A 13075-nucleotide genomic window follows, 5' to 3' on the forward strand; every position below is an offset into this window, starting at 1 on the left:
TTTATGTTAAGTAGCTGAGGGTGGCTCTCACCAAAAATCTAAAGTATGCACACAAAGACTAAGTGCAGTTTATAATCTCCAGTTTGCCTAAAAAAGGTACTAGGAAATGAAAGATAATGTAATAAAATGGTAATGATTGTTTTTTAGGCTGGTTTTGGCTCAGTAAATGAAATTTCTTCAAAACTATAAAAGAAATGCTTGCAACATTTTGGCACTGATTTGATGAAATCTTGCAGTTGCCTTGTTACTCCAAATCTAAATCCATAACTTCAGCTCAACTTTCCTGTGGATGAGACATGTGCAGAACAGTACATTTGATATGTAGTTCAAGGACTGCCAGAAGAAATAAATACAACAGCAATATGCAGTCCTAGGATGCAAATTCATTGCAGTGTCTGGCTCAAATGCTTGGTCAGGAGCCCTACATTATGCTTCTGCACAAAGTGGCCTGACACATTTGGCTGCATAAGAAAATAAAACTGCAAAAGAGATGATACAATTTGCTTTATAAGATGGCAGGTACAAATGCTCATGTTTATGCGCTTTATGCTTGTTGCTGTCTAAGAACTGATAGTCTTTAAGAGAGAATGAAACTACTATCAATAGTGTTCCATGCAGCAATGCATTACCCAGAGAAATCCGATGTTCTGCTGTCAAAGGGAAACTGGATGCTATAGACCAACAGAGCTGTGAGGTCTTATATTTCTAATAAAATTATTTAGCTAAATAATGCAGAACTGACAGGATTCAGCCTAAAGTCTACAGAGAGCAAGAGTGTGGTGGCAAATACATTTGGCTTATGGTATAGAATTAGCACTAAGTTATGAATAAAAATTACCATGAACAAACACTCTATTTGTATTTATATTCCAGTTCTCTTCATCAGCATGATCGGAAGGACAAGACAGCCTGCCACTTCCTACTACCTTCCACCAAACTGCAGTAAAATGTCTATTTGCAGCTTTCAGATGAGCCATCTTTTTCCTCCTTTTTGTGACCTAGAACCCTAGAATTAGGTGCTCCACTCCAGCAGTGACACAACATTTGATTAAAAGAATTTCCACAGCAGACTGTTGGTCAGACCAAGGCACATGTAACACCTCTCCACTGTGAATATGATGTGATAGTGGTACCAGCTTCTTTGTCTTGAAAGAGATTTTACTGGTGTGACAGTTAAATACAATAGGATTGTGTTTCTGCTTGTTAGCCTCCTGTCACAACAGTGCCATTTCCCCTCTCACCCAGATGAGCATTAATCTGCCTAATTACTTACTGAATAGATAAACTTTCAGACTATACCTATCTTCTGGTGAAGAACACACCAGTTATGTGAACTACCTTCCTTACTCATTCCAACTCGCGTACTGCTAATTTTATTTGACAGTTTCTTATTTTCATATCAGAAGAAGCAGAATACAATAATTTGCCATTCACTTCTTGCCATTCTGCCTTTGATTTTAAAGATGTCACGCACATGTCAGTACTCTTATTTTTTTTCAAAGTGTACTGTCCTATCTAATTAGTCTTTCCATATCTGAATCCATCTTGAGCCTCCTTGCTACCCTTCTCTACGTCTTCTCTGATCTGAAGATATCCTTTTTGATATGCAGGAATGGAACTGCAGACAGTATTTAAGAGTATGCTTCACACAAATCTACATGGTAATACAAGGATATTTTCTGTTTACCCTCTAATGCTACTCTAATTATTCTTAGGATTCTTCTGACTGCTACTTTGGCAATGCTTTGACTGCTACTGTCAAATGTCTTTCCAAAATTAATATCCCCACATCCTCAAAGATGCCTTGCAAGAAGTCCACACATTTGTAGACAGATGCCCTTTTAAAAGCCCTACTGGCTTCTGTTCACTAGATCATCCTCACCCATATGTCCACTAATCCCAGTCTTATCACAGCTTCTGATTCTTTGCGATGGACATGTCAGTGTCAGGGACTGGGATCTTCTGAAGCTATTTAAAAATTAGTACTGCTTCTGCCACCTTCCATTCCTTTGACTGAAGCAGTCTGAAGTAAGAAACCACATGCTAAAATTAGAAGTTCAGCTGTCTTATTCTTAGTGTTCCTTCATGCCATCAAGGACCCACTCAGTCAAAACAACTTTTGATACTTTCTGCTATAACTTATTCTGTAACTCTTGCATTTGACTTTGAAGGCCATTAGGGATTTTACAGCCTTCTTCACAGGCTGAAGGATACTAGTGTCCTAATCTGCCATTATTCTCAAGCCATTCCATGGACTTATTGAGTCTTCTCAGTTTTCTCTGAAACCTTTATACTTCTGATGAAAGGTCAAAACCTTACAAGGAGAAAAGTGGACTGGAAAACTGCACGTAACAGTCCCAGGTGCTCAGGATTCTGTGGCTGAGAGTGAGAAAGAAGCGAGGCACCAGTTTACAGTCATGACCAAGATGTAAGGGGCATTAAATCAGGTTGGCAGGTGGTAAATGTAGAACAAACAGAAGAAAGCAGTTCTTCTCACAGCAAGAACTTAAGCTGTGGTGCCGCCCTGTCACATGGTGGATGCTGAACACAGACAGAGATTGGATAAGTTAGAATCGTAGAATGGTTTGGGTTGGAAGGGACTTTTAAAGGTCATCTAGTCCAAGCCCCCTACCACAGACAAGGACATCTTCAACTAGACCAGGTTGTTCAGAGCCCCTTCCAGCCTGTCTTCAAATGTTTCCAGAGATGGGTCATCTACAACCTCTACCTGTTCCAGTGTTTCATTATCCTCATAGTGAAGAATTTCTTCTTCATATCTAGTTTAAATCTACCCTCCTTCAGTTTAAAACCATTAGCCCTTGTCTTATTGAAACAGGTCCTGCTAAAACATCTGTTCCCATCTTTCTTACAGGACCCCTTTAGCGTATTTGACTGAAGCTGTGAATTGCCTCCTTGTGAAAGATTAAAGTCTTCCACAGTAATACATCCAGATAAATCAACATAAAGACATCTCTGGAACTGAGCTCTTTGGAAAATTTGCTGTCTGGAATAGGTCTCCAAGTCAAGCTAGAAGAATCACTTTAAGTGGCAAGCTGCAGAATTTTGTGGGGAATTTCCTTTTGGAGGCTTCTTGCCCAAGCTGCAACTGCAGGAAACTGAAGGCAAAGAGGTAATTCACAGCTTCAGTCAAATCTCCTACTGTAAAAGAGCTGTTTGTGATTTGTACTACCCTAGAACTGTCTGAAAACATCTCCCTCCATTTCCATCTCAAGGATGGCTTTTCAGTACCATTACGACACAATTATTTTAAACTGGAATAGAATATAGGAGGATGTAGGTTCAAAAAGAGATTCTGAAACCTCTAATCCAACCACCTGCTCAAACCAGAGCTACTGAAAAATGCAGATCAGATTCCTCATCCAGTCAATCTTTGGAAATCCCAAGAATGGAAATTCCACAGTTTCTCTAGGTACCTGTTTCATATTTAAAAACCCACATTCTCATTTTTTCCCCCCCTAGATTTAGTCACAACATCCATTGCTGCCTCTATTCTCCCCACAACTGTCCTTGAGGCAGCAAAAGACAGGAATCAGATCCCCTCTTTGATTTCTCTTTTCCAGGTCAAACAAATCCAGCTCCCTCTGCATCTTCTCAGTCCACCTCCATCCCTCTACAGCTCTTCATCTTAGTGGCAAATGTTATTTTTCCACTGCACTATCTGGAAAGTATTTGCTTTTTTTTTTCTTTTTAATTTTTTAAAAGTGTGTGTTGCTACGCTACAATACGTACATGGCTAAAACATAAAAGCACTGCTGGAGAGAGTTTGCTGGAACACCCTCCTACCACTTTCCCACTCATTTGATGCACTGTCAACAGAAGCAGGCACAGATTTGCTAATAAAATGTTGTTTCCATTACTCTGTCTTAATGTACAGAGAAAACCACCGTGATAAAAAAAAAAGTGACACAGAATCAAGTTGCTCCAGTTATATTGTGTTAGTTGAGCTACCATAACTGATCATATACATGCTGATAGCAAACACTGAATAGGAGGAAAATCCATATGTTAGATGAATATTAAAGAAATAGATAATAATGGCCAAGGCCCATGAGTCTGCAAGAAAACAAAGGGGTTGGTGGGCATGGTTGAGCCGCTGGTATAGGCTATTTGCAGATCTTGGCAAGCTGCGCTAGAATTCTGTCACATTTGGAGTACCTCAAAATTTTTGTGTTTTAATTAAAGCCAGAAGTACTGTGTTGTTTGGGAAGAGGTTTTTGGTGTGGAATACAGGATTATTTTGGACAGGGTGGTGGAAGGAGACGAAAAAACATTTGAGATTTTGGAGAACTGTACAGTTCAGCCTTTTTCTCCTGCTCCTAGGAAAGGTATTTCTCAGCCAGACATAAACACATGTATGGAAATCTTCAAAAAATCCAAATGCCAATCTGCAGTGCCATGCACCACACTGGCAGCAAAGAAAGGTTCCCACCTGATAGTCTGGCTTGGTGAAGTAGTCTAGGCTTGCAATGTGATCCAGAAAAAGGTGGAACTCTGAAGGCATGTGTTTTAGCAGCATTCGGTGTTCATACTTTTCTTTTATCATGCCAACTTGCTCCTGGGGAAAAAAAAAATAATCTCAGAGCCAAGAATCTCTTCTATTGCTTCACATTAATACAGACTTATCTCTCCTGCCACATCACCTAATCTTATTCCTGGAACACAGTCTCTTCCGGCACAGTGTCTATACACTTCTTCTGTTTGCTGTCCCAAGCACAAGAAGGTTGATTACTGCAGGCAGAAGTCAAAGGGGAATCCTGAGTTAGAAACACTCCCCAGAGTCCCTTTAGCAGAGCCTTCTGCACAGGCAATCTACTTCTTTCCAGGGATTTTATTCTCTACCAAAAAGTATTTCCAAGACATCATGAACAGCTAGCTTTATTCTGTCTAACTTTCTGATTTCAAATCCCATTTGGCTTGTTTGGCACAGCAAAGCATTATCCTCCTGTCTTTCTAAAGGCTCTTTTTAATTTGTCAAAAGGACAGCTCAGTCTTTCCATTTTATTTTTTGCTTTGCAAGAACAAAGTAAGCATCACTAGATCAAATATGATTAACAATGTGCATTAAAATAAAGTCTAACAACTCCAAATAAGAGAAGTCCACTCTGTGCATCAGAAAAGCAGGTTAGCATCTTGCAGCAAGATCTGATGAAAAGAAGATTCTGGTTTTACTTTAGAAAAAAGCTGCACAGAGCTGCAGGACAAATAATAGAGAGTCATAATAATTAAAATTATTATGGAACACCCTCTCTTAAGCACAGACACTAAGTTTCCTACCTTATCTTTGATCTTTCGCCATGGAAGCTGACCAACCGCAAACTCCACCAACATGTAAAAGAGGGACCACAGGTCATCATGTCTACCCATCTCCTGAAGAAAAGAGAGACTAAGACTGAGGAGCAAAGTTCCACGCTGCTCAGTAGTCCAGGTGTGCTTTCTAGATGAGCTGACTCATTTAAAAGGCAGGAAGAGAAGTCATACTTCCCATTCAGTGACTAAAGAAGCCAAATTAAAGACTAAAGACACAAACCCAAGCTTTTATTAAACTTGGCAACGTCAATACAGTCACCTAAATAACCTAATTTGTTTTCATTTTGGTGAATATATTAGCAAAGGGTTTTTTATCTATACAAGAAATCACAAGTTTTCCATAGGACTGTCCCTCACTGAATATTCCATGGGAGTGAAATACTTATTAACGGGATGTGGAATAACCTAGATTAAGAAAAAAATCCCAAAATTTGTGTAGGACATATTTTTTATTATTATTTCTAAGCTTAAATATCATTCAAACTCTTTTCACAAGACAATATTTGCTCAAGGGCTTTTGCAAAACACTTGCCATCCTGCATCACAACAATTTACAGATTTATAACACTTCCACATACCACTCTCCTCCTGGGCTAGTGAATGGGAAATTGAAACATGGAGGTTAAGGTTGAAATTGCCAAAGCACACAAATTCATTTTTGGTGCTCAACATCCAATGTCTAGAACATGATTTCTCAGAATAGCCTGCATTATACAGCAATTTTTGTGTCTAAATATACATTCAGCTGATACCAGCTGCAGCTGGCACTATTCAGCTCTTCCAAAAATTATACTTCAGGTTTCTCAGTGTCTCCCAGGAAACAGAGAACTTATGATGGCATTCAACTGCCCTCCCCACATCACACTTTCCACATTTTGCAGACAATAACTTCTCTCCTTAAAAGAACCTGACACTTCCTTATATGTCACAGGTCATTCTACAGACTCAGCACAAGAAAAGCCAGAAACCTGGAGGTAATGCAGGAGGGCTGATAGTTTCCATCTGGCAAGCACTTAGCATAACTTAGAATCATAGAATCATATAATACGGTGAGTTGGAAGGGACCCATTAGGATCATTGAGCCCAACTCCTGGTCTTGCACAGGGCACCCCAAGAATCACACCATAGGCCTGAGAGCATTGTCCAAACTTAATGTTTACCATCTGCAAAGGAACATCACTGAAACAGGACAGCGGAGTGTTTCAAGAAGAATGTTGAATGAGACTTCCAGAAGTGTTTAGAAGGAAACAGGCCAGACACTATGTAAATAATGGCTCTTTTCAAGGAAAAATAACCTAGCCCTAACTAGGTGGCTCTTCAACTGACAGCACGACATTAATATTAAAAATTACAGGTGAAGAATAGATTTTAGGACCTGGCACTTGGTAATTCCCAGCCGAGTTCTGCTAGAAACTAGCAGCAAGCAGCCTGGCACATACCCAGATTTCCCCTTAAGTGTGTGGGGGGTTTGCCCTTAACAATGTCTGATAATGCAATAATTACAATTATTAAGGCTGCCAACTAGAGAGGATCCAATAACAGAATCATAATTTTCATTTTACAACCTTGACCACCTAATGGAAATCATCTGATACACTAACTTCTGTAGATAACAAACCAAAACTCATGCCTCTTACTCCTCTGCTCCTGAAAACAGGTTTCTGAGGGGAAATAATCTTACTCTCAACTCCTTATAACCCAAAAATACTCACTCGGTTTTTGTGTGCATTCACAGAGGCATAGCGGACCGTTCCTCGAAAACCAGCAACATTGCGGGGCTGAAGGGAGACAAGAGAAAATCTCAGAGACAGAGCAGATGACTAAATCCCCTGTGCAGCTAACTCCTGAGAATTTCTTGTCTATACTGTTATTTCATATATACCCAAGAGATACAAAGCTCTTACTGCCTTCTTGTGCTCTAGCAGCCAGCTAAACAGACAGCAGTCTCCAATTCTGCATTTCTAGAAAAGATTATTTTACAGAGAAGGCAAGGTGGTTACAGTGATATGTTAGAACAGTAATAGTCTAGGCATAGAGATAAGAACATTATCCAGGATCATATTTTCGTTTTTAAACTCCAGGTCAAAGGAAAAGCTAGTAAAGAAGTGCAAGTGCAAAACTGAGTCATGAATAACATGAGCTAAGCAAAGCCTGAAGACAGCCTGGTCAGGATGAGAACGGGAATCGCCTACTCTGATACAAGGCAGATGACCATACACATTTACTGACAATGCTTGTCAACATCTTCTGCAAGACTTCAACAAATTAAGAACATCTGACTTCCAGAGTTCTTACTTTTTTCCAGATTCTTCCCAGTATATCTTAGACCATCTATCCTTATTTTCTCTTTCTCTGATTTTCCATTTCCTGTATTTGGAAAGTGAAGGCTCAATACAGTGGCTGTGGAATGGCATTCCAGTGACTATTCCTCTAACCTGGAGGCTTTTTCAAGAGCTGAGCAGCTCTTCCAACTCTTTCTACTGCTGCCTCCACAAGAACATTATCCACGCGAGTTCACTTAATGAAGATGCCATTGTTCTGAAAAACTTGCATTTAAATAATGATATTCACCAAATCCTTTCAGTTGAACTAGAAGCACCAGAGTTAATGCGAGTTAACAGAGTGCTTTCAAATTTCTTGTGGCAAAACCAGGTTCAGGCCCACACTTCTTGCATCTTAAGGTTAAGCTTGGGCAAAAAACTAAACATACTCATAATGAAGATCCTAAGAAAACTGAGCACATTAATAACAAGTCTAATTGAGTAACTTGTCCCATGTAGGTCAGTTGATTCAGGTTTGTTCTTTAAGCTTGCCTATGCTTTCAAAACTGCGCCTAAAACTCTGTACTTTTGTTCCAGGGCACCCTTCTGCCACTTTAAATACGTACAATTCAGCTGCTTCCTTTTGGGTACAGGGAAGTTGCTCTGAATTTAAACATTCTCAGAAAGAATAAAACTTCAAATATTTGTTAAGCAAGTTCATCAACACCATGCCATGAACATGTACACCTGTATGGTGCACAATGCAGCTCTTAAGTTACAGTGACTCCAAGCAAAAAAAGCTGCAAGTCTATCTTACAACTCCTTTATGCTAATCAAATACTCCACAAGGAGAACCTCTATGCACATCCCATGCACTTAATGCAGCATTTAATCTTGCAGTACACCAGCCTGAGCTATAAGATACTTATTTAGAAGCAGGTAATAGCAGAGATATTGCATTGCTGTTCCTCTACCTCATTTCTCTCAAAGCATGCAATTTAGGATTTTCAGTGACAAATGACTGCAAAATATTTTCAGAATTCCAGTGAATTCACTGATGTGAGTTCCGAAAAGCAGAATACTGGCCACTGGAATATATCTGTTGAACCAGCTGTCACCATAAATTTTCTCTACATACTCAAAAGCAAGAGGACATTCCTCTTTTCTATTATGAATGGAAGCTAGGGTGCTTTGATACTTTTCATGAGACATAAGAGTGTGTTGTGAACAATTCTAACATGTAATCCATAATGTTTTCACAACAAATATTATTCAATGTTTGCAGTCCATGGAAGTTGTCTTTCATATTCTTTCCCGACTTCAGTGTCTTCAGTTATCAACTGTGTATGCACTGAACCAAATACCACGTGTGCTGGTTTCAGTACGGTTGGCAATGTCTCTGAAAATCATTTTAGATCAATACTTACTATTTCTGGCAGACAGGCTATCTTTGTATCTTTAATTAGATCTGTTCTGAAACCAATGCTAGGCAGTTTCCAAATGTTATTTCCCTCCTCTTTCAGAAGCAAACCAAAAGCCCAGTCATTTTTTAACTGTGCATCTGTCCCACAGCCAACATGACTGGCTGCTCCCCAAGCCAGCCCTGCTGCTGAACCCTAAGGGCTCTCTCTCTCTAGTCCTCTTTCATGTAGTACCCCAGTGAAGGGTACTGCAACTAAGCAAGACTTTGCAATTGCTTTGACAGGACCTTTAGAGTCCTTTGAACAAAACAGGTAGATGCTAACTGTGTAACAGCATCTTTTTCTCATAAAGGCTGCAGCTCTTGTAACCATGTTTGATTGCTCTGCCAGTCATAAGGCAATCAGTCATGCCTTTTGACTGTGTCACTAATCACTTCAATCAAATATTTCCCAGGCTGTGGAGATACCTTGTTTCTCATCCAAACAAACAGCTCCTGCCTGAGCATTTGTTGTAGCACATGCTGTATACTGTTATTGACTTTTGTTCTGAATTCACCAACATTAATTTTCCAGATGATTTCTTTATGCACTTCATTTCTTCCAGTTAATAAATTTCATCCCACCACAACATTGTCCAGTGGTGGAAAAGAGCCTGGATAAAACATCCTTGTTGTCCAGACCAATCCACATTTGACACATAATAGAAATTGTTACAGTTAGGAGTTTCAGACCATGGCATCCTATAAAACTCAACTGATTTGAATCCCAAAAATGATGAATATATAATAAGGTAGCAAGTTGAAATACAATTTTCAACTATGCATGATTTACTTTTAATTTTTTACTCATTAGTATTACTATCAAAAATGTTATAAAGTATATCTCTTCTCACGTTCATGCTGTGTCTACCACAAAGCTGAAGTACTTTATTACACAGTGCTGTTGGGGAGATGTCACAGATATGAAGTATATTACATTAGAAGCTTGATTTAAAACAAGTTTTAGCTTGGGAGAATGTCTTAGATCACTACCACAGAGCAAAAACTATACTCTGTGTTCCTTTCACTGCATTAGCAATGTAGACTACCTCACAAAGAAAGAACTAGGTAACAAAATCCTATATGAAGTGGATGCACTGTTCCAAGCTGTGCTCTTTTCTACCCATCAGCTTTTCATCATTCTCCAGGTCAAACACTCATGATCATTTGTATTTCAAGTGCCAACAGTGTCTCCCTTGTGATTCATATGAAGTCTGTCTTTCCAGTACACTCCCTTTATTTGAGGAGTGCTTGTATTTCCTTACTAATCTGAACCCCAGCTCCTTATACCATGCTCATTCATAGAGATTAGAATTTTTCCTTTTGCCTCACTGGTCCCTAGACTGATATTCTGAATGTCCCAGTTTTCAACTTCCTTCCCAAAAACTTGTATTTGTATGCCAGTACCTTCCTTCTGCTGTTTCTTAAGACCGTGGTACTCTCATGGAACATGACCACTGGTTCTTCCGCTACTTTCTGGAAGCCTGTGCAAACACCTCATGAGATCCACCACCTTTGCCCCTGGCAAGCCTGCTGTCATCTAGAATCATTAACTCATCTCTCCTGGAACCAGGAAAAGGATTTTCAGCAGTAAGAACATGAAAAGAAAGTTAGCACAGATCGACGAGAAGGTGGTAAGGGGAGAGAGAAAATGCCACAGATCATGGAAGGCATTTGGAGATACATCTTGGATTGAAATAACTTGTTGGAAAGGTTGTGATAAGCAGGAAAAGTGAAAGAAAGCTTTAACTGAATGAAAAGGAAGAATCTCTGTGACTTCTAGGAATCTTCTGCTTCTCCATAGGCTCATGGGGGAAATGCAGGGACACGCATCTCCACCTCTTCTGTTGGGAACAAAATCTGCACTTCTTATATGTGTTTTGATTTGCCAATTTAAACAGCACCACTTTGTAGAATTATTAATGATAGAAACATATTTTATCACAATGGGGAGTCAGAAATGAACAGAGGAAGCTGGACCCAGAAATGTAAGATGAGAGAATTCCCCTCCCCTTGCCTCTGAAACCACTGAAGTGACAAAATCACAGTCTCTGGTACCACCCAAATATCTGCCAGCCCCTCAGACAGAATCCCAATTGTTCTAGGCCTTTGCATCACATTTAGGTAGCTGTCACGATCCTGCTGAAAAACAAGCATATCATGAGGAAAAAAAGGAAAACAAGGTGTAATTTGGACTTCCGTATATAACAAAAGCACAAAACAAAATGAAAACCCAGAAGCATGGTGATGGCTCACTCACAACTCATAGCAGAGATGGTTACGAGCAGCGGATGGGAAGCCAACGCATCAAACACAGCCTCAAAAGAAGAGCCCAAAAGAACTGTAAAACAGAGAGAAACCCAAAGAAAAACATGATAAAAAAACAACAAAATGAGAAAAAAAAATTAAACAGAAATGAATTAAAAAACAATTCAATATTGTATCCCAACAGAAACCTGCGTCTTGTTTAGCTCTTGCCATCTCCCAGCACCCTTCCCAGGGCTGTCGGCCCACACCGTATTTAGCTGAATTTAGACACCAAGCATTGAGTGAGCCTGTGTGGTTTGTGAGTGCTCTGTAAGTGGTGAGAGGAGTCCCTCTAGAGACTACCTTCTCCCTGCTCACATATCACACCTAATAGCGTCAAAACAAAGGTGAGATCAGAAATGCATACAAGCCTTTGCAGGTCAGCTGTATGGTTCTACCGTGATTTTCCTTTCTAAAATTATCTGATGTACACACCTCCCTTCCTCCCCCAAACAAACTGATCTAAAAACCAGCAAGGGGATTTGCTCCTTTTTTATCTCTTGCCCTTTTCATCTAGAGCAAGTTCTAACGTTAGTGCACGGGTTTCTAAAAATGAACAGCTATGTCCCCTTCCCCATTTGAATTGTCATGGGTTCTCACCCAAGGTATTAGTTTTTTTTCTGCAATCACCACCTTGCTTTCTCACCATCGATATCCATACAATCACTGGCTTGTCAACTTTACAGGTTTCACAGCTGCCAAGTTCAGGCATGTTCCCCTTCCCTGATGACTTCTGCAGTGCTCCACCTAGAAACAGCAGGGTCTCCGCTGTCTGTGGGGGGATGCAGAATGGGGGTTTGAGAAAGAGCAGGATGAAAGTCAGTGTTGCTTGTAGGTCACATGAGCTGTCATTATATCTGAGAATGGCACAGTATGGAAATCTGAGGGCCATCCTGATCAGAGGCAAGAGCTAATATTATAATATATTATATAACCTTTAAACTCAATTCAGTGAACTGAGGAAAGACCTCAGCTGACAGATATTAATTCCAACAGAAATCAACTAATCAAAAGCAATCGACACAATGGAGCTTCCTATTTGAGTCTTACTATTCCTCTTTCCTAAAAATGTGCAAATTCTAACAATTCCATACATTTTGCAAGAAATTTAGTTTTGAGAAAGCTATTTAAGTCTCCTACTATTCTTTCCAAAGTAAAAGACCCTAAGGAGATGAATTAAAATGCCACAGTTCCTATTTTACTTTAGGAGAGTTCAAAACTTCCAATGGATTTTAGCATAACTAAAGACAAAGATAATTTTGTCTTTCTAAATAGCATGCACCAACCACTCATCACGCAATTCCTGCACCTGAATTTGTGCTGAGGATAAGAATGCCTTTATCACATTAGAAACAAGGCTAAGAATGAGGTGTTGGGTTTTTTTTTTTCAATGAAAAGCTTATTTCAGTTGTAATCCTATTATTCAGTTATCATGATTTTTAACAAGAGAGTTTTGGCCTCAGAACTGCACTTCTTTCTTACATGCAAGGTCCCATAAGGGAATCAGTAACACAGAATATCTCCACAGGAAGCACGGGGAGTGCTAAGTAAGAAAGATAAATTTTTCATGTGCTGTCACAGAACAGGGGAATTGCTGAAATGGAAATGCTTTGGAGACCATTGTAGAGTGTTAGTCACATCTCATTTGGGATTTACAGCTCCTAACGCTTTCCTGGAGTCAGATGGAGATGATGGTCCTTTTCTATCAAAATGAAGAAGA

At 39.6% G+C, this 13075-nt stretch overlaps 1 protein-coding gene across 5 annotated transcripts in view; it reads right to left on the reverse strand.

Annotated features, from left to right (window-relative positions):
* TTBK1 (tau tubulin kinase 1) overlaps positions 1-13075 on the reverse strand; it is a 106167-nt gene that overhangs the window by 45700 nt on the left and 47392 nt on the right. For 4 of the 5 annotated variants that reach the window (XM_032682085.1, XM_032682086.1, XM_032682084.1 and 1 more), the window contains 3 exons: positions 7041-7106; positions 5296-5388; positions 4451-4576 (listed from right to left, as the gene is read on the reverse strand). In XM_032682085.1, coding sequence (XP_032537976.1) covers positions 4451-4576; positions 5296-5388; positions 7041-7106 — 285 coding nt within the window. Of the gene's footprint in view, positions 1-4450; positions 4577-5295; positions 5389-7040; positions 7107-11308; positions 11329-13075 lie in introns of those variants that run through there. The other variant, XM_032682088.1, reaches the window with a different exon arrangement.

This window comes from Chiroxiphia lanceolata, chromosome 3 (genome assembly GCF_009829145.1).
Source record: "Chiroxiphia lanceolata isolate bChiLan1 chromosome 3, bChiLan1.pri, whole genome shotgun sequence".
Classification (NCBI taxonomy): domain Eukaryota; kingdom Metazoa; phylum Chordata; class Aves; order Passeriformes; family Pipridae; genus Chiroxiphia; species Chiroxiphia lanceolata.